Below are 23,254 nucleotides of genomic sequence, written 5' to 3'. Positions count from 1 at the left end.
GACAGTATGTATGTGTGTGTGTGGGGGGGGGGGTTTGGGGGTGGCAGCGGGAGGGAGTGGGTATCCCTCCTGCCAGCCAACTTGTGGTGGGGTTCTGAGGCCACTCAGCTGATCACAGCATGGAGATTTCCTTGCTGTGAACAGTTTAGCGACCACATCTAATTGAAATGTAGACCAACATTTCAATGGCCTACATTTCAGGCACCTATCACGGCCTTAGGCAGATGCCTAGGGCCACTTAAGCTTGCCTGAGGCCACTTCTGGGCAAAACTACGTCCACACCCAGCCTTGGCTGAGCTTAAGCGTCCCTACGTGCCTCCCTCAACTGTGACAGACACCTACAGTGTAGGTGGCCTGCCTCAGGTTTTTGGGGGTTTTTTTTGAGAAAAAGTTCATCCCGATTGGCTACCTACAATCGGGATGCCGTTTATAGAATATGGCCCCTAATGTTTAGCACGCTGCTTCTCAGCACCTATTCTGGTGCCCAGTTATAAAATTTCTCCCTAACTGAATTCAAGAAGACATGGGACAATTACAGAAGATCTCTGAAAAAGAAGGAATAGCAAAGCTGAGCTGATGACGAATAGACAGACTGTCTTTACCTGCTGTCATTTTTTCAATCTAGACGGATATCAGCTGGGGGTCCACTGTATTGCAACAAACAAGACATTGGGCAAAAAAACAGACATTTATAATATTTTTTGCTGTCATCTTCTGTCTTCATGCTATTATGTACTTTCTTTCCAGGTATGGGCTGTTTCTGGGGAGCTGAGAAGAAATTCTGGCAGCAGAAAGGTGTTTACTCCACTCAAGTTGGTTATGCAGGAGGCTATACCGCTAACCCTTCTTATCAGGATGTTTGTTCAGGTAGGGCATTTTCCTTTTATTTATCATGCACAAGTAAAGTCTTCCTCTGTTTTCATTTGAAAATCTTTTCAAATGATTTATAATAAGGGGGATAGTGGTGCTGAATATATAGACTACATTAAACACACTGGCACTGATGTTTAACTTATGTTGTTATCATGCTGGCTTAAAATCCACAGCCATATTTTTCATCATAACTCTTCTGATTGTACTCATTTTTGGACGTGAATGGAAAGTATAAAGACATGGAGGAAATAAATGTCCTTTCCCAGGTTAGAACTTGGAGAGAAAGTCTGCTCCTGTTCTTCAGGACCAAACAAATTAATATGTACTGCGCCTCCAAGCAAGTCTTGCCTACTGCTCATACCAAGGGTTCCACTCTTATAAACATATAAGTCCCACTGCTGTCTATACAAAGGTAACTTCATATACAGTAGCTATGTCATCCATATAAAGGTCTATCGTCCATTTGTGTTGTAGTACTTATACACATGCTTCCTGCAATTTGTGGCTGCTGGAAGAGTTGAAAATCCAGCTTTGACAATGGGCTTTTCTGATTCATGTGAACCCACTACAAGGGACCAAGGACAAAGTGGACAGAGATTGGGGTGCATTTAAAAACTCTTCTGCATTAATTAGTATCAGGAAGATAAGGAGAGCTGTGTTATGTTGAGTCGCATCTTTCCCTTCTGCATCCTCAGGCCCAACTGCTTTGAACTGTGCAGTTATAGGATTTGAGAGGATAGATGAATTGGCTCTGGGGTGTGCATAAGAACCTAAGAGCTGCCATACCGGGACAGACCACAGGTCCATCAAACCCAATATCTCGTTTCCAACAGTGGCCAACCCAGGTCGCAAGTACCTGGCAAGATCCAAAGAGTAAAACATATTTTATGCTGCTTATCCTAAGAATAAGTACTGGATTTTCCCACATCCATCTTAATAATGACTTATGGACTTCTCTTATAAGAAGTTATCCAAACCTTTTTTTTTAAACCCTGCTAAGTTAACTTTCCCCACATTCTCCAACAATGAATTCCAGAGTTTAATTACATGTTGAGTGTGCAAGATCTATTAACTCTCTTTTCCCATTCCAGGATTCCCTTTTTCATAAAACTACTTCCTCTGTTCCTTGATTCTCTCTATTCTCTCCCTCTACACCCCCATTCATCCTTACATCTGTCTCTCTGCCTATCCTTCCTGAAATTTATTTTTTATTTCCATACTCTGAGTCCCTTTTCTCTCTTCATTGCCCATATCCCCCTTCCCTCTTTTACTGTCCTCTTCTGTTTTCCTCCAATACATTTATTTAAAGTATTTATAGCTCATATATCAAAATATCTATGTGTAGTACATTAAAACATACATACTCAATTATATAAATAATAAAACCATTAAAAACCAAAAATAATTTCCTGTTGATGTCCACAAATTCATCAGCAACTACTTCATAGCCAACATAAGCATTGCCATTATATCCTATTAATTGTCAGTATACACATGTATATTAAACTCTGCAAGAGCAAAAAAAGGGAGTGGGGAAGGGACACAGGTCAAACTACTATAAAGACAATTGTAGTTTATTAGAATGTCAACAAATTTAAGTTAAAAGTACACATATGTATAAATGAAACGTGACAGGCAAAGAAAGTCCTTTATAATAAAATATATGCTGGGGTCCAGTATATATTTGGTTTTGAGCAGGCTGCCGGCAGTGTCAGTGAATTGCTGCTTCTGATAGGAACCTCCTAGAAGACATGGTTAAGGTATTCCAAGATGGATGGATAGAGTAGAGGGAAGGAGAGAGAGATGTTAGACCCAAGGGTGAAGGAGAGGGGAGGTAATGAAAGAGAGAAATGATGGACCTGAGGAGAGAGAGGAAGTAAGGGGCTGAGGAGGGCTACCATTAGGAGGTGGGAGGTAGGAATGAGGGATTGTGAGAGGCTACCACTTGGGGTAGGGGAATGGGTAGAAATGAAGGATTGAGAGAGCTTACAACTTGGTTTGGGGGGTAAAGAATTGAGAGAGGCTACCAGAGGGGGATGAGGAGATTGAGAAAGACTATTGCTGGAAGGGATGTGATGCCAGAGCTGCTGCTAGGGTGGCTGGGTAATAGAGAAGAGGCTAAAGACATGATTGCTGGAAGCAGGCAGTTAAATGGGGAGAGGCTGAGTCTGTCATGGGTGGCACAGCTGGACGACATTTTGAGAGGGCCTGAGCCCAAGGTGAATGAGCAAACAATTCCACCCCCTGCTCACCACTTTTGCCCCAACCCTGCAGGAAAACCTGAACTGAAATAATAAGTACCTGAGATGCGGAACCTGAAAAGGTCCTCCTTCGATGGCCAGAACACATCCCTACCCTATTCTCTGCAGTTGGCAGAATTGTCTTTGCACCTGTGCCTGGCCTCTGGCTCCCCATCAGCTATAACAAGGGAGCCAAACTTTTGGGTGAGCAAAGGCCCACCTGTGGCTATTCCATTTGACTGAAGAATATTAAAGCAATTTTTCAGATAAGTGCACCATTTAATTTTTTTTCTGAGATACCAGCCTTGGAACATTGAAATGTCTTTTGCACTAACAATGTTTTAAATGCTATCATTAAAGTTTTAGTGCCTTTGATATGTTGGATTGAGGCAGTCTCTCAACTTTTTTGAGCACAAATTTACATCTATAATAATAAAATGCTAAGCACGCATGCACACTCATAAGCCGTGTTCCCTGATCCCTGATCTGTCGGATGTGGCCGGCAGAGTGCGCATGCATGCCAGACAAGCATCGGGCTTACCACCATCTCTCTCTCCCAGCGGGCTACCAGGCATCTCTCTCTCCCAGCGGGCTACCAGGCCCGGGCTGCTCGGTCCATGCGTCCGGATGACTCTCCCACCAAAGCCCCCCAAGGTAGCGGCTCCTCCCGCATCCGGCTACCCTTCCGTTCAAAGCCGCGGTGGCAGCCCCCCCCCCCCCCCAAGAGCCACACCAGCGTCTGAGACCTCTCCGTCGTCACAACGTCAGAGACAAGGCTTCCGACGCCAGTGCGCCTCTGGAGAGAAGCCGCCGCCGTGGCACCGAACAGCAGGGCAACATTTTTATGGGAGCCAGCCCTCGGAGAAGCTCAAGAGGAGCCGCCACCGTGAAAAGCTCCAGTAAGTGGGGATCGGGTGAGGAGCCACCGCTGCCTGCCACTTTGAAATTTGGCAAGGAAGTTGGCCAGAAAATAAAATAAATACTGCTGCCCTGGGGACTTCAAAGATAAGGGAAGGGTTCAGCTGGCACCCTCAACTGCATTGAGTGGGACCAGAGTTAAAAAATAAATAAAGTCAAGGTGAATAGGGCAAAGGCCGGGGTTGAATTTAATCCTGGTAGGCTGGGGAGGTATTCCACTATGACCATTCAGTCTCTCAATCAATTCAGCTCCAAGAATTTCTCTCCCACATCAGGCTTTATAAAACCAGCCCAACTTTACTAATAAAGCAGCACCATCTACTCACACAGGATCACACAGTAGGGAAGTTCATTATTCTGATGTCTACTGGGTCCACCCCCTCCTGCACCTTGGTATTCCTTCCTTCTCTTCCTGTCTGTCTTCTGCAGCTAAACCCATGGAGAAACTATTGATAAGAGGAAGTGATGAGAGAGTTTCCCTCGGTGATTAAGGGAATAACAGAGCAGGCCAGACCACGGGAAGAGAGGGGGGGTAGGGGGAAATGCTGCTGCTGCTGCACAGGGGGCAGGGAAAGAGACAGAAACAGACAAAGAAAGGGGGCCAGGGAGAGAGAGAGACAGAAAGAAAGACAGACAGACATATATTCTAGCACCCGTTAATGTAACGGGCTAAAAGACTAGTATATGAATAATACGGTAATTTATTACACAGTTAAAATTAATGAAAACTTTTAAGTTCACTTTTTAATGTAAGCTGTGAAGCTTTTGTGGTAGTACGGGTGTTTGGCATCAAAATCATATACATGTGCAGGGCACAGACAGGTCCCACATTTACGCGTGCAACTAATAGAATACTATAAATTATGTGCTAAAATGCAACATTTAGATGTCTATAAGCTTGCTATTGATCAGGCATATGTGCTCATGCCTAACTGACGGCACATAGCTTACTAGCCGCTCTGCACGGCATCTGTCATAGAATAAAAGAATTGCCGCTGCTGGGTCAGACCAATGGTCCATCCTGCCCAGCAGTCTGCTCACGCGGCGGCCCCAAGGTCAAGACCAGTGCTCCAGGGTATACATCTCTGCAGGGGCAAGTTTATAACAGGCATTTGGTACACATAAACTGGCAAAATCCTTTAGAAACGTAACCTCCTAGTGGCTGAATATTGCAGTTATCTGTTTGTGTTTTTATTCTGCCTATAGCTTTCCTCAAATACTGCCAGATTTAAACTGTGTAACTTTTGGCATTACCTGCATACAATGTTAACCACATAACTACTTGGATATCAGCCCATCTGTTATAGTAGACAAGGTAATGTAATTTATTACATTGAAAAATAAAGAAATTTATTGGTTCCTTACCAGCCTGGTAGAGACTTGTGTCCTGGAGGAGCTTGTTTGTTCAAGGTACCAGAGTTGAAGGATTCTAGATTAGAATGCTTTCCAACATGAGTTCATTGAGAAAAGGAATTATTACCACGGTTTAAGCGCCTTCCTAAATCTTACTTTTTCAAGCTTTTCAAGTTGCTATCCCAGAGGAGTTGGTTTAGATGTTTTTTAAAATAATAAATGTAAGGGTTTTAAAAAAATGTTTTAAAATGGTGTTAGTGTTAGAATGGGATTGAATGATCTGGTGTGATCGTGTGACAGAAAACAGAGGGTAGGGTTAATTGGCCATTTTTAAGAACATAAGAATTGCCATACCGGGACAGACTGATGGTCCATCAAGCCCAGTATCCTGTTTCCAGCAGTGGCCAACCCAAGTCCCAAGTACCTAGCTAGATCCCAAGTAGTAAAACAGATTTTATGTTGCTTACCCTAGGAATAAGCACTGGATTTCTCTAAGCCATCTCAACAATGGCCAATGGATTTCTCTTTTAGGAAGTTATCCAATCCCAATTCACCACATTCTCTGGCAATGAATTCCAGAATTTAATTACACATTGTGTGAAGAAATATTTTCTCTGTTTTTTTAAAATCTACTAAGTTGCTTCATCGCATTCCCTCTAGTCCTAATATTTTTGGAAAGAGTAAACAATCCCAGTTCCATGTGCAGGACCCAAGAGGCAGGCAGAGCTCCTAAATCTCAATGTGTGGTTGAGACAGTGGTACAGGGAGGAGGGGTTTAGATTTGTTAGGAACTGGGCAACCTTCTGGGAAAGGGAGCTTGTTCCGAAAGGATGGACTCCACCTTAACCAGGATGTAGCCAGGCTGCTGGCGCTAAAGTTTAAAAAGGAGATAGAGCAGCTTTTAAACTGAGATGAGGGGGAAAGCCGACAGTTGCCCAGGAGTTGATGGTTCGGTGTGAGGTATCCTTGAAGGATACTATTGAAACAGGATATTCAGGGAGTCCCAGTAGAGAGGTTTCAATAATGGTGGAAGAAAGCTAGGAGGGTTTAAGAGGAGGGCAGAGTGAGTGACCCAAATTTTCCCTGTCTTCTCAGCAGTCTGTAGTTACAAGAAAAAAACATGTTTTGAAGTGGCTGTATACAAATGCTAGAAGCCTAAAAAAATAAAATAGGAGAGTTAGAGTATATAGCACTGAATGATGAGGTAGATATAATAGGTATCTCAGAGACCTGGTGAAAGTAGGAAAATCAATGGGACACTGTATTACCTGGGCAAAAATTATATCGCAAGGACAGAGTAGATCAAATTGGGGAGGGGGGGTTGCGCTATATGTTAAAGAGGGAATTAAATCAAATCAAATAAACATTCTGCCTGACATAGATAGCAGTGTGGAATCCATATGGATAGAAATTCCATGTGTGAAAGGAAGGAATATAAAGGTAGGGACAAAATGAGCAGACAGATGAAGAAATGTTTTCAGAGATTAGGAAAGCTGGAGAATTGGGCAACAGTATTATAATGGGTGATTTCAATTACAAAAAAAGAAAAAAGATTATGCTTGACACTATGTAGATTACCCCATTGAACCCTGTATAACTCGATACAGACATAAAGAATATTGCAGTATAATATACTGTTCTTAATAGAGTACAATTTCTGTGGAGAAAAAAGCCTCAGTTAATGCTTCATGGGCTCAAAAAAAACTCCACAGGTAATAATTCTGTAATTATATCCAACAAACTGTTTACTTAGAAGTATACAAGTTCAATCAGCATCCAACCCATCAACAATTGTAATATGATAATATGTTTTAGAAATGTCAATTTTTTTCCTTTTTTTCTTTCCTTTTTATTGATTAATGGAGTTCTTTTTACAAATTTAATTAAGTTATGATGTAAACTGCTTTGATCCTTTTTGGCCATATAGGTGGTCTATAAACATGGGTAATAACACCAGGCACTGCACCAACATAGCAGAAAAACTTATCTGTCTGGCTTCTCTGATGTCATCCAAATTGTGCTGTTTCTTCTTAGTTCAAACACCCAACAGGGAATCCCCGTTTTGCCGGCCAAGGCTGTATCAGGGGACTAATGACCATCGAAAAGAGACAGCGCTTCCATGCGCTATATCACACCCGAGTTTCTACAAACTCTATTTTTGAAAAATGGCACTGGTGAGTTCAGACACCAAGGCAAGGACTAAAGTTGTCTTTCAGTGCTCCACCTTCCCAACCACTGGCAGCCAATCCATATTCAGCATGGCGGTGACATTAGGACTTGTTCAAATTCACCTCAGGCTCATACAGAAATGATCTTCAGGGTCCTATCTTCTGACAACTCAAAAGAGCGCGGACCATTCGACTCTATTGTTTAATCCCTCTGGTATTATTCTGTTAAGGTTGTAGATCCAGCGTTGCTCTCTTTGACACAGGAATCTCCTCCAATTACCTCTTCTGGAGGGCAGTTTACACTTCTCCAAGACAATACATTTCAACATAGTAAATTCATGTCATGCCTGCATACAGTGTATAACCAAAGGTTCTTCTAATCTCCCCATTTGAATACAAGATCTATCTATCATATGAGGAAAGACTAAAAAGGTTAGGGCTCTTCAGCTTCGAAAAAAGAAGGCTAAGGGGGAGATATGATTGAAGTCTACAAAATCCTGAGTGGAGTAGAAAGAGTACAAGTTGATCGATTTTTCACTCCGTCAAAAATTACAAAGACTAGGGGACACTCGATGAAACAGCAGGGAAATACTTTAAAAACCAATAGGAGGAAATATTTTTTCACTCAGAGAATAGTTAAGCTCTGTAAAGCATTGCCAAAGGTAGTAAAAGCGGATAGCGTAGCTGGTTTTAAGAAAGGTTTGGACAAATTCATGGAGGAAAAGTCCATAGTCTGTTATTAAATCATGGGGAATCGGTAGTATGGAATGTTGCTATTCTTTGGCTTTTGACCAGGTACTAGTGACCTGGATTGGCCACCATGAGAGACAACAGGCTACTGGGCTTGATAGACCATTGGTCTGTCCCAATAAAGCTATTCATATGTTCTTAATCAATTCACATCTACCATTTCTACTGTACTTAGTATTTTATAGACCTCTATCATATCACCCCTGAGCCATCTCTTCTCCAAGCTGAAAAACCCTAGCACTTGGGCGCCTGATCCAATGAGAGCCTTAGACCACTCCCAGTGCATCCCAGGATGAAGAGGCAGGCCCAGAGGCAAAAGGGAGTGGTTGGGGGTCTCAGCCCACCAGAACACCAAGGTTTTTTTGGTGTGCTGGGCTAAGGGCTGTGGAGATCAGTGGAGGGACTCGGAGGAAAATCCTCCCAACTGATTCATGGCTTCCCCTTCCAGCAGGGGAAGCCACAAATCAGCTGATTAAGGTTTCCTCTACTGACTCCAAAACAGAAGCTAGTATTGGAAGCCGAAAATCAGCTGGGAGGGAAGGAAAACGGTGTTGTTGTTTTTTTAAAGGGGAGCAGCTGTTATGTGCGTGCACAACACACACACAACAGCTACTGGCAACTCCAGCACTGCCAGAAAATAGCAGCCCTAAAAGGGGGAAGGGCACATTCCCTTTTGCTTATCGCAAGGAGAGTTTATTTAAATACTAACGAGCTCCTTGTGATGCATTTGCATAGAGTTCTCTGTGGCTGCTACGAAGATCAGTAGCAGCCATGGAGAACTCTTTTGTGCATCGGCAGGAGAACTTGCCGTAACAGTTAAGACTGCTTTAACAAGCCTTACTGCTACAGAAAGCTTTTGTGCATCAGGGCCTCAGTATCATCAGTTATCTTTTTTCTTAAACTTCTGCCATTCCTTGGACTTAACATTTTTTTTCCTCAATAGATTCCTCTGGCACAATGTTTCTGGAGTTTTCATAGGCTGATCCACTTAAAATGAGCAATGCAGTATTTATACACAAGATCTGTCTGCAACATTTTTTTAGATTTTTGCCTTTCTTTATATGAAAAATTGAAGCGTTGCTATGTTATCAAGGTTGATTGATATTGTAGAATATACCAGTGCTTGTGCATAATGGATTTTATGACCTTAGAAACAGTTGTATGTTTTTGTCATAGAAGGAATTTTAAAAGTGCTTTGAGAATTTTTTTTATCAGTTTCAGATAATGAGGACTTTAATTTGCATAGCCTTCAATTTTGATAATTGATGTACTGAATGTTGTAGTTTCTTTCTTTGTATTACTCAGCCATAACAGAAATTGCATCTTCAATTACGGAGTCATTGATAACAATGGATCTGATTTACTAGCTAACCCCCTTCCCCCCATTCTTTGTCTATGAGGAGAAAACTTAGCTAAGACCAATATATTTTCCAGTGTTCATTTCGGCCAGAACTAGTCCTTTTGGGGGGTAATTTTATGAAGCATTTTTACCATGTAAAGCATGTTTTATATGTAGAAATGGCTTCTATAAAATTACATGGATCTGAGTACAAGTACAAATGTCAGTAGAAACATATTTCTGTGTGTGGGTGTTACTAGAGGTATAGTTTGAGCAGAGAAAAGGCAAAGTTGTGATATATGTATATATTTTGTAAAATATGTCTGTGCATGCAATACACAATCAGATGTGCACTACTGGGGATCATTCTGGGAACCTATTTTATAAAGACATGTGGAGGGGCATTTTTAAAAACCATCCAAGCCAGAATTGGGTTGTTTTGCTCATGCCATTTTAATAAAATTAATAAAACTTCTCAACAACAATTGGAACAAAAGTTACAAGATTTGGAAAAACTCCACTCACAGGACACGTCTAACCAAGCGACGCTAACAGCTCTTCAAAAAGTGAAATACAAATACAACCTAGCCCTTAGCACTACAGCTGCTAAAGAAATATTTTCAAATCTGCAACATACTACTCATCTATGAACCAATGTTGCCATCTTCTAGCAAATTATCGAAAACTTTGCTCGGAAAAAACAAGGATACTAGCCATCAAGAATGCATCTGGTTACACTGTAACATCTTTTGCCGAAATCTGTGCTCAATTTCATTTATTTTATAATGACCTCTGTTCGTCTGAGAGACTGGACCAGGATCTATTTGACCCTTTTCTTCAGCACTTGCCATACCCTACTTTAATGGAAAGGAAAAGGATTCCTTAATCGAACCAATTATGTAGTCACAAATCGAATTAGCATTTCTGGATATGGCAAAAAATAAATCACCGGGTCCTGATGGATTGACAGTTGAATTTTACTCTACATTTATGGCTGATCTACTACCTATCCTGACAGATTACTTCTCACATGTTGCTGCTACTGGAGCAGCTGGAGGAACATTCACTGAAGCCTTAACCATTGTTCTACCAAAATCAGGGAAGGATCCACTACTAGTACAAAACTGAGACCATTATCACTAATTAATGTGGATGCCAAAATTTATGCCAAACTGCTAGCAAATAGACTGAATAATATCCTACCTAAAATCATACACAGAGATCAAAATGGCTTTAAGAAAGGCAGAATATCCAGTGATAATACTAGACTTTTCACTCATGTGATTCACCAAGCTTCGGCTCTACCAGATCCTCTAGTTGTTATTGCTCTGGATGCAGAGAAGGCATGCGATAGAGTAGAATGGTCCTTTTTGTTCAAAGTGATGGAATGGTTTGGCTTCAAAATGGTTAAAGTTCTCTATTCAAGTCCATCTACCAAACTTCGCATTAATGAGCTATTCTCAGACTCATTCAAACCATCGATGGAGACGAGACAAGGCTGCCCGTTGTCTCCTCTTTTATTTAACATAGCTTTGGAACCCCTCCTCATAGCATTGAGGTCTAATAATGATATTATTAGAATATAAATTGAAGATTTAGAGATCAAACTCTCTGCTTATGCAGACGATGTGTTAATCTACGCTACGTTGGACTCAATACCGCATATTATCAACACTATAGACTCTTATGTGCCTCTAGCGGGATATAAACTAAATAGTACAAAGACGGAAGTATTGCCACGGATGGACTATCCATGTGGAGACATTATATCTTGTTTTGGTCTTAAATATACACCAAACAAGTTGAAATATTTGGGAATTTTGTTTGCAACTACTATATAAGAAACTAGTACCTTACTATTGGATATTATCATTCACCTAATCAAGCCTATAGCTCTACAATGGTCTCCTCTGAAGTTATCCTGGTGGGTGAGATTGGACTCTATCAAAATGGTCTTGGCCCCTAAAATCACATATATCCTTTCTATGATACCATTTTTACTTCCACTAAAAGCCTACTCCAAAATCGAATCTCTTCTATCCAAATTTCTATGGAACAAAGATCCCCGCATCGCACTCAAGAAGTTAAAGTGCACAAAAAATAACGGAGAAGTAAACTTTCCCAGCATGTACGAATATCACATAGCATTCTTATGAGACAAGGCTCCCAATGGCTGATAACACCAGATGATAAACAGCTCCCTTCCTGGTTACAATTAGAACATAAATTATACAATAAAGAATTTCTACGTCACTTACCTTTCATGTCTTCAGATTCTGTTAGAAATAATCCCATTTTACTTTCTACTGTGGTTGCAATCAATGAAACTGACACTATTGCAGATCATAAATGGAATTCTACTACAGCTTCTCCCATATGGCTCAACCTACAAGTACAAATCCAAGGTAAACATATTGAATGGAAATCATGGATCAAAAACGGTTTATGGTCTATATCTCAATTACTTACTGAAAATAAGTTGATGAGTTTTGCTAACTTAGCTGACAAATTCCATATACCATCTAATCAATTTTATCAATGGCTACAATTACAACAATCAGTTAAATCCTTCATGAAAAAACAACTTATATCGAATGAAGTAACATCAATACTACTGTGGTATGTTCTATTTAGACTCAAAAAAGGGGAAGCATCTGCCTGGTATAAACTATTGAAAAAACATAAATTTCCCTCCCCAGTAGCACTATATGATGTCTGGTCCTGAGCATGGGAAGCCGCGCACTCATGAAGCTCAAGGTGTGAAAAATAATTAAAAAACATGCTAAATGACGCTAAATGCAAAGGTTTTGTTACCAAAATATAATTGTTGTTTTTATTTTTTCAATCATGACACAAAAGAATAACGCATAATTGCGTTAGCCGTTGCATTAGCGGGAGGTCATTATAGTTGCCAAAATGCTGGCCTTCTGATAACGAGCTCAGTTCAATATTTCGAAACACTCTCATTATATACCTTTGGCTCAGTATGACATCATCAGTTTGACAGCCAATCAAAATTAACAAAGGAGGTGTTTAAAGTTAGACAAAGAAAAAAGTTTCAGAAATTACATTTGTTTGTTTACATTCATTTCTGAATATACATTAACATTTTATAACATTTCCAATATTCCTTTATCATTCTTAAAACTTATTTCAGACAATTTGTCTATGTATCAAACAAGCTGCTGAAAAGTTCTAAACCTGCTTTTGTGTTACCTACAAATAGTGCTGAAAATTAGTCAGCCTGCTTGTCATTACAATAAAGGAGAAGGAGGACGAGAAGGAGGGGCTGTTTTCCCCCTCTCCCTGCTAGAGACTGTTACAGAATCAGATTTCATTGATCTGCACACAGAAGCCTTCCTATGTTAGAGACTGGAACAGCAGTTTCTGACATTAAGTTAACCATTTCTGAATGTTGTGTCTTCCATTTCATTTTTAATACCAATTCTTTCATATCCACACATTCATACTTGCTTGGGCCCAAGCATTCCATACATTCATAACTTGGTTCACTCATATTTAATGCCTGTTATATCTTAGTTTGGGATACTTAATCCTAGCCAGCCTAAGGCACATCTGGTATCAATTAACACCACGATGCTAGGAAGCCTAAACAAAGACTTGGAGAAAACTGAACACAAAATGGATTCCAAAGACACAAGAACCCAAAATGGAGTCCCTGTATATCCTGGTTTCCTTCATGATCTAGCCCAATAGCAAAGTACATAAAAATAATATTATTATACCGTCCCTCAATATTAATCTGTAGTGTGTTTTTCTGGCTTTGACTGCATCCATATTCAGATTTTAGTCACCCATTTTTCGTATGCTTCTATTTGGGCGTGGCCTTAACTAACACATATGCTTGTATCTAACTAGAGTTACCCAGAATCATACGAAAAACAGGCACTTGTGTAGAAAAACTCTACAAAAATACTGCACTATCATGTTCTGATATCCACTCCATTACTGTCCCACACACATCACCCCCTACTGGCCACGAGCCACTACTCCTCAGTCCAAAGACCTCTCACTTTCATTGACCCCAGCATGATGGGAAACTATATGGCTCAATTCTTTTAGTTCATTACAGGCTGCTGCTCACAAACAAATGGTTCTTTTTCTGTATCACAGGGCATATTGGACCCCATACAAATTATCTAAGCTTACCCCACTCAAATCAGAATTATGTTGGTCTTGCTCTGCCCAAATTGGTACATTAGATCACATGTTATATCATTGTACACTGTTAAAATCTTTTTGGGCTGAAACCTGGTCTACTATTTGTCAAATTTTGTCAATACAAGAACAATTGTCCTTTAACATAATAATCTTAGGAGGCTCTGTTCTGTCCTCGAGTCTGGATAAATATGAAGATAAACTATTACGATCTCTTCTTTTAATAGCAGTGAAAATGATACTTTCTCATTGGAAAGATTTTACTACTTTAAACTATACTGAATGGTGGAATACTGTTTCTCTGTACGCTAAATATGAAAAATCTGTCGCCCTGACAATGAATACTTTCTCATCTTTCAATAAGACTTGGAGTAAAGTTCTGGACTTTTGTACCAATTAATTAATAATGGTCACTCTGTGAAATGTATAGTCGTTTGATATCATACATCTGATAATTTTATCACACCCTTTATCTGCATTGTAATAATCCTGCAAGAGAGCATATATGTTCCTTCCTGTTACTTATTCCCTGTATTATGCTATGTTTTCTGAAAATTCTAATAAATATTATTGAACAACAAAAAAAAGGAAAGGTATAATGGCCAGGATTATGAAGCCCTTGCCCATTTCCTTACTGGAACTGTACATGAACATTTTCATTTCATTTTAAAAATTGTTTATTAAAATTTTGGGCTGCTTTAGTAAAGCCATGCTAGGGCCTTAACGTGCAGAATAGCACGTGCTAAATTGCCACACGCGCTAGCCGCTACCACCTCCTTTTGAGCAGGCGGTAGATTTCCGGCTAGGGTGTGCTATTCCGGTGCGTGCGATAAAACCGCTAGTGCAGCTTTGTAAAAGGAGCCATTTATATTTCAAAATATAATTGATATGCAGTGTAAGCAAATGTATATAAATTAACAATACAATCATTTTCTTGAACATTTTCTTGTATAATGTGTTTGATAAAATTACCAGGATTTCTTTCAAATTTGTAGGTCATTCACTGGGTTATTGCACCCTAAAAATTAAAATCCAGTGCAAATCTCATAACTGGAATTCACTATTTGCCTTCCTGAATGCATGGTTTGCAGCAGACCTTTACCTTTCTAAAATCCAGAGATCTTAATTGGTTCAAGAAAGGTTTGATCCGTTATCCAAACAAACCAATCCTGTAAGGTCTTCTTGGAATGAAGAATCCAAAATGCGCTTCACTCTAATAAACTATCAGCAAAATGTGTAACTGTTTATTCTGCTGTGTTATCTCAGCAGTTACTGTCTTTAGGAGAAAACTGGGATCCCTGTTGCTTGCTGGTGCTAATCCTCTGAGAGTGGTTATGTTTTCTAAGTGGGAAATAGATACAGGATAAACAAACAATTAGCTGTTGGCAAAGAGCCTTCTTAACAGTGCAATAATATCTTATCATGTACTGGAAGACTTTATTGTTGCTCCAGATTAACAGTGTAGAACTGAAGTAATACAGAGTAGAAATATTGAATATTGACTTCTAATGACAATCTTGAATATGCTTATTTAAAAGTTAGTAAATATCAGGTCAATATTTAAACCCCTTTAGGCAACATTTTTATAAAACAATAGCCACAACATTTATATATATATATAAATGCTGCTATCCATATAGTGAACATCACAAAATGTAATTAAACTCTGGAATTCACTGACACAGAATGTGGTAAAATCAGTTTACAGTGGTGTGCAAAAGTCTGGAACCATATGTGAATTTTATAACTGTCTATAACTTACATGTGTAACTTGAACATGTAACTTACGTAACTTATAGATGGTTATAAGTTACACATGTATCTGTGGTATTTAGGTGCTAACACACTGGCTCTGTGTCTGACTCTTAACATTTAAGCACGTATTTAAGCTGTAACGCTAATATCCTGTAAAGAAAAAGTAAGTGCCTACCTTCCTTTACAGAATAGATTCCAATCAGGCACCCAGTTATACAATTGCTCTTCATGTGTCTTAGTTATGTTTTGTTCTCTGATAATAGTTATTTTGAGTCTCAACCACAAATCAACAAAAAAATACAAAAATAATTTGCAGTCATGAGAAACCTAAGACAAGTTTGAAAGTTCTTCGACAGAAAACAATTCCAGCTAGTAGTCCAATCCCTAGTCCTAGGTCTACTAGACTACTGCAACATCCTCTATCTCCCTTGCCTCACAACCATGATAAAACAACTACAAACGGTACAAAATATAGCTCTAAGACTTATCTACTCACTGAGGAAATATGACCACATCACAGCAGCATACTTCCACTCACACTGGCTCCCAATACAAGCAAGAATACTCTTCAAATTCTACTGCCTACTATTCAAAGCCATAAACGGAGACAGCCCAGCCTACTGGAACAACCGACTAAGTCAAACCACAAAAACCAGACATAGGAGAACCCATGCACCATTCACGCACCCTCCAATCAGAAACGTAAAACAAAAAAAAATGTACGATGACCTCCTAGCCACCCAAGCAGCAAAACTAGACCACCAACTCTCCAATTTACTGATATCAACCGTAGACTACAAAACCTTCAAAACCCAGCTATTCAAAAACTACATAAAGACAAACTAACACAGCAAGAACCATCTCAAGCCCCATTTGCAATACACTTCACCCTTTAGCACCTCCGAAAATGTCCAGACAACTCCTAAATGTCCTGACAACTCATATGTAATCCGCCTTGAACCGCAAGGAAATGGTGGAATAGAAATCACTAATGTATAGTAATGTAATGTAATGTAATTTTTTTTAAAAGTAATCTTTTAGTTCAGAACTCCATTTCTGTCCTGGATGAGTTATTTAGTACTGGTGAAGTGTGGATTCTTTTATCAAATTCTCCCTGTCCAATTATACTAGTCCTGCTTCCTGCGTGCCTTTGCCATCCTGCAGGATCTTGGTAAGACGGCAGTTTATATTTTCAGTAACAGCACCACAGACCTGGAATGCTCTTCCAATTTTTTTACGAAACAAGCAAGACTTGGTAAAATTTAAAAGTAATTTAAAAACATTTCTTTTTAATGATGCTTTTAATACTTAATTTAATAATTTTTTAAAATCAGTAATTTTAATAGTTTACACCTTACTATTTAAATGTTTTCCCTATTGTATTTTTCCTTTGTTTTGCTTTCACTTAACAAATGTATTTCAATACCTTTCTTACCTTATGTAATGTAAATATGTATTACCCAATGTAATTATTTATAGTTTGTACTGTTTGTTTTTTATTGACTATCTTTTTAATATGTACATCGCTTTGAATTTGATTAAGCGATTAATTAAGAAAATAATAAACTTGAACTTGAACTTCTGATGGGGAAGGAGTGCAGGGAATGGATGTTTTCCTGCCATATAGGTGGTTAAGGGTGCTGAATCCAGGAGGATACAGCACTTCCTGGGGTCAGAATTGCAGGATCCTGACACATCCTGCAGGATCCTGTGCTTTGGATGGGGAAGGAGTGCAGGGAATGGATGTTTCTTGCCTTATAGATGGTGAAGGGTGCTGATTCCAGGGAGATACAGCACTTCCTGGGGTCAGAATTGCAGGATCCTGACACATCCTGCATTATCCTGGTAAGTCCTGTGCTTTTGATGGAGAAGGAGTACAGGGAATTGATGTTTTCCTGCCATATAGGTGGTTAAGGGTGCTGAATCGAGGATACAGCACTTCCTGGGGTCAGAATTGCAGGATCCTGACACATCCTGCAGGATCCTGTGCTTTTGATGTGGAAGGAGTGCAGGGAATGGATGTTTCTTGCCTTATAGATGGTGAAGGGTGCTGAATCCAGGGGGATACAGCACTTCCTGGGGTCAGAATTGCAGGATCCTGACACATCCTGCATTATCCTGGTAAGTCCTGTGTTTTGGATGGGGAAAAAAATACAGGGAATTGATGTTTCCTGTTTTATAGGTGGTGAAGGGTATTGAATCCAGATAGAAACAACCTTCTAGCAGATCATCAACCTTCTTCAACAAATACAATAAATAGAACAACTTCTTTATATCCAGGCTCTTACCACCTAAAATTTTAGAATAATGTTCTTTCTTTTTTATTACTATTCTGGCCTTATAGTCTTCCTCCAAATGTATTCCTCCTTCCTCCATGGTTGCTTAAGTAACAGTAATTCATGATCAAACCATTTCTCTTGATTTTCTAATGATATTTTCTTTCACTTAATTGAGACAATTTTATCTAAGAACTTGTTGCTGACATTATTTCAGTCAAATATATAATAGAATCACAAGCCAAAAACCCATCATCCTTCCAAAATTGGTGTTGATCTATCTTACCCATCACTCCTGGGGACCATGGGAGATTGGTATGGTAGGGTTTCTGGTAGGGTTTCAGGCCACGGGGTGGGGGGTCAGGAGGCTACAGGGGGAGGTCTGCATTGGGAGTTGGGTCACAAGAGGGGCAGCATTGGGGGGTTGAGTCATGGAGGGGAGGAACTTTAGACTGGCAACCTGGGAGCATTGGGCTGTGGCTTTATGCAGCCCAATGCTTCGCAAGCAGCATTTTTCCTGTAGCCCAGAAGTGGCTTGCAGGGCATGTTATTCCTGTTGGATGGGATTCAGTAACCTGCAGTACTAAGATACCTTGATGAATCCCTTCCCCCTCAAGGCCTTCAGTTGAAGATGAGTTCTCTTTATACATTTGCAATTTAGTTTAAGAATATTTAGTTTATAATTTTGTGATAGATTTTCTTTTTAGTTTGTGATATTTATTTATTGGGATTTATTAATCACCTTTATGAAGAGATCATCCAAGGCGGCAATGTAGCTGCACTAATTTATTAGCACAGCACAGAACATGACTACTCTCCACCCCTCAGATACCACAGAGATAAAAATAAATTCTATTTTTTAGCATTTGGGCATCGTACACCAATCCCAAAACTATGGAAGGATACCTTACTGCACCATTCAGTGCTGTTTAACCTGCAATAAGCATGCTTAAGTGCTTAAGGGCAAACAGAATGCTAGGAATGATTAAGATGGGGATCACAAACAGATCAGAGAAGGTTATCATGCCGCTGTACCAGGCCATGGTACGCCCCCACCTGGAATACTGCGTCCAGCACTGGTCGCCGTACATGAAGAAGGACACACTACTACTCGAAAGGGTCCAGAGAAGAGCGACTAAAATGGTTAAGGGGCTGGAGGAGTTGCCGTACAGTGAGAGATTAGAGAAACTGGGCCTCTTCTCTCTTGAAAAGAGGAGACTGAGAGAGGACATGATCGAAACATTCAAATAATGAAGGGAATAGACTTACGGCCTCTTTTACAAAGCCATGCTAGCGGCTGCGCTGTGCTAACGGCACAGAAGCCCATAGAGATTTAAAGGGCTTTGGGGCTGTTGTTGTGTGGCTTTGTAAAAGAGGCCATTAGTAGATAAAGATAGGTTGTTTACCCTCTCCAAGGTAGGGAGAACGAGAGGGCACTCTCAAAAGTTGAAAGGGGATAGATTCCGTACAAACGTAAGGAAGTTCTTCTTCACCCAGAGAGTGGTAGAAATCTGGAACACTCTTCCAGAGGCTGTTATAGGGGAAACACCCTCCAGGGATTCAAGTCAAAGTTAGATAAGTTCCTGCTGAACTTCCTGCTAGACTCAATTAGGGCACTGGTCTTTGACCTAAGGACCGCCGTGGGAGTAGAATATAGAGGAGAAGAGGCACCGGCGCTGGCTGACAACCTACAGGACATGCCTCCCCGGCGCCTCTCCATGCCTCTTCCCTTCCAGCACCCCCCCCCCCCCCCCACTGACAGCTCAGGGCCCCATCTGGAGGGCCTTCACGCCAACACTGGTTTCCATATCTGAAGAAGGATATAACACTGCTGGAGAGGGTGCAGAGGTGAGCGACGAAGCTAGTAAAAAGTATGGAGAACTTGAGCTACAAAGATCGCCTCAGAAAACTGGGATTATTCACCCTTGAGAAGAGAAGACTGAGAGGGGATCTGATAGAGACTTTTAAAATATTAAAAGGAATCGACAAAATGGAGCAAGCTTACTTACCAGCAGGGGGAAAGGATGGTGAGCAAGAAACAGCGTTATTCACATTGGCAAATGTGACTCAGACTCGGACCAGAGGTCATGGCCTGAAGCTGAGAGGGGACACGGCCAGGATAAATGTCAGAAAGTTCTGCTTCACACAGCGAGTGGTGAACACCTGGAACTCTCTCCCGGAAGAGATGGTAGAGGAAACCACCATTCTAGGAATTAACGGAAAATTGGACGCATATCTTCTTGCAGGACACATTGAGGGATACGAGTGACTAAGGTATTCGCCAGGGTACGCCTGGCTGAGCCTCCGCGTGTGCGGATCATCAGATTGGATGGACCCCAGGTCTGATCCGGTGCAGGCATTTCTTATGTTTTTATGTGCGCACTTCCGGATGTCCTCGAGCTGCGTCTACCAGTTTAATATGCCGCTGCTTCGCAAAGTTTGCGAGGCACTGGTCTAGATAGATCATTTTTGAACAAAAAAAGATAGATGTCTTTCGATTTCAAAAATGGGACATTTTTTCCTACTGAATTTTTGGACGCCTTTTCCAAAACATTCAAACTCAGACTTAGACACCCTATTGAAAATGTCCCTCCAAGTATATAATTTTGAAAATGTTATGCTGTCTTTCATGGTGCTTAACTTACATATGTATCTTATTGTAATAAGAAAAATTTGCTTGCGGTACTAATTGTTTTATGGCTTAAATATTATGGACTTTCAATGTCCTTTTTACCCTTTTACTTCTTATTTAAACTCTTTTAGGGCTTCAGATATGCCATTGGTTACCAGACATTCAACAAGGACATTGAAGGTTACAGTGGAAATTTTTATCAATATCTTACTTCTGACTGCGGGATATACTGTTTACATATTATGGAAGCATTGTAGCACATTAAGCTAACATATATGGCAATTATGCTATGAGATATCCTACTTCAAAACTGCTATGGTTATAGTAATCATCCAGATAAAGCACTCAAGAAAAACTGTCAGACCAAGTGGTCCAAATAATACAAGATTATATAATATCAAATCCCACTCTAAAAGTTGAGGGGTCCCTTAGCTCATAACATTAAACACAGTATATCATTATGTTTATATCCGGGGGGAAAAAAGCCTCAGAAACTGGAGCCATACGCACAGCAAATTCTTCAAAACACTGTTATAATGTATTAGATTACATACTCCTTTTACGAAGGTGCGCTAGCGTTTTTAGCGCATGCACCGGATTACTGTGCGCTAGCCGAAAAACTACCACCTGGTCAAGAGGAGGTGACAGCGGCTAGTGCGTGCGGCATTTTAGCGCATGCTATTCTGCGCATTAAGGCCCTAACATGCCTTTGTAAAAGGAGCCCCAAATCTGCTCCTCATTGCAGTCATTGGCAAGAAACCCCAACTGTATTATATTTATTTTATTTTTATTTTCACTTTTTAAAATTTTTCTTATCTTTGGACACTATCACCCCAAGGTCCCTCTCCCCATCCGTGCATATCAGTTTCTCTCCTCCCAGCATATACGGTTCCTTCCTATTATTAATCCCCAAATGCATTACTCTGCATTTCTTTGCATTGAATTTTAGTTGCCAGGCATTAGACCATTCCTCTAACTCAGGGGTAGGGAACTACAGTCCTCGAGAGCTGTATTCCAGTCGGGTTTTCACGATTTCCCCAATGAATATGCATCGAAAGTAGTGCATGCAAATAGATCTCATGCATATTCATTGGGGAAATCCTGCAAACCCGTCTGGAATACGGCTCTCGAGGACCAGAGTTCCCTACCCCTGCTCTAACTTTTGCAGATCCTTTTTTATATTTTCCACTCCCTCTTCGGTGTCTACTCTGTTACAAATCTTGGTATCATCTGCAAAAAGGCACACTTTTCCTTCTAACCCTTCAACAATGTCACTCACAAACATATTGAACAGGATCGGCCCCAGCCCTGAGGGACTCCACTACTCACCTTTCCTTCCTCCGAGAGACTTCCATTAACCACCACCCTCTGGCAGCCAGTTTCTAACCCAGTTCACCACTTTGGGTCTTAACTTCAGCTCTTCAAGTTTGTTCAACAGCCTCCTATGAGGAACTGAATCAAAGGCTTTGCTGAAATCTAAGTAAATTACATCTAGCATATGTCCTCGATCCAGCTCTCTGGTCACGCAATCAAAAAATTCAATCAGGTTCGTTTGGCACGATTTACCTTTTGTAAAGCCATGTTGCCTCGGATCCTGTCATTTTGTTTCCCCTGTTTCGTTCTGTGCCTCGGATCCTGTAACCCATTAGATTCAAGGAACTACACTATCCTTTCTTTCAGCAACACTTCCATTATTTTTCCAACTGAAGTGAGGCTCACCGGCCTGTAGTTTCCTGCTTCATCCCTGTGACCACTTTTATGAATAGGGACCACATCCGCTCTCCTCCAATCCCCATTAATCACTCCCGTCTCCAGAGATTTGTTGAACAAGTCTTTTATGTTTTTCTTATCTTTACTATAGCCACTTTTGGGATGACCCACAACTAAAAAGTACCAGCAGATTATTGCACTTAGAAAGAGAGTAGCTTCACTTATCTTTTATAATTTTTGGCATCTCACAACTCTCTCTCTGATAGCATACGCTCTGTGCTGCTAAGAGAAGCCGACGTAGCTAGCATTTTGTGGACTCGTCTTATTGTATCTGCTGCCTCAGGGCATAATATCTGTGGCACATTTTACTTGCAGTATTTTACTCCTGCCGGTGATTTCAGAGTAAAATACTGCAACTTTTAGAGTGGGATTTGATATTATATAATCTTGTACAGTAATCATTCAACAGGGATTGGAATTTTAAAAAGTAAAGTCTGTATATAAAAAACCAAAAATATAATTTGATTTACTTTTACCCATGCTTAATAGTTTGCATTATATTTTGCTTGTATTTAAAAGCCTTATGTTGATATTTAATGACAATTTTACTTTTATTATACCCTTTAAGGAAAAACTGGGCATGCAGAAGTCGTACGAGTAGTCTATCAGCCAGAAAACATCAGCTTTGAGAAACTGCTCAAGGTCTTTTGGGAGAATCATGACCCTACACAAGGTAGAGTGATGACTGGGCCAGTATTTAATTATCTTACTAATTACAGTTGGGATAATTAGTGTTTGAGCTACATGGAGGAGATGAACCTTGTAATCACACAGGAGCTGAAGAATATGATTGCAGACATTTATTGACAGAGAAAGAGAGAAAAATGAGGGTATGGAAACTAATGAACACCCCTCCCATTCCCCACTTTTACAGCTGTCTGTGGTAGAAAAATTCCCACAGGGAGATAGCAGAGACAATGGAAAAGTCCTACTGTGTGCAATTATTACAGATTTCCCTAAATGCTCTTCTCTTGTTTCAAAATTAAAATACATTTCTTAAC

General features: G+C 40.2%; 1 protein-coding gene across 3 annotated transcripts in view; it reads left to right on the top strand.

The window, feature by feature from the left end:
- The window catches only part of MSRA (methionine sulfoxide reductase A), a 373,438-nt gene that overhangs the window by 203,372 nt on the left and 146,812 nt on the right, over positions 1 to 23,254 (top strand). For all 3 annotated transcript variants that reach the window (XM_033937807.1, XM_033937806.1, XM_033937808.1), the window contains 2 exons: positions 748 to 867; positions 22,822 to 22,926. In XM_033937807.1, the coding sequence (XP_033793698.1) occupies positions 748 to 867; positions 22,822 to 22,926 (225 nt within the window). The remainder of the gene's footprint in view (positions 1 to 747; positions 868 to 22,821; positions 22,927 to 23,254) is intronic.

This window comes from Geotrypetes seraphini, chromosome 3, assembly GCF_902459505.1.
Source record: "Geotrypetes seraphini chromosome 3, aGeoSer1.1, whole genome shotgun sequence".
NCBI classification, from domain to species: Eukaryota; Metazoa; Chordata; class Amphibia; order Gymnophiona; family Dermophiidae; genus Geotrypetes; species Geotrypetes seraphini.
This window is presented reverse-complemented; position numbering and strand designations above follow the sequence as displayed.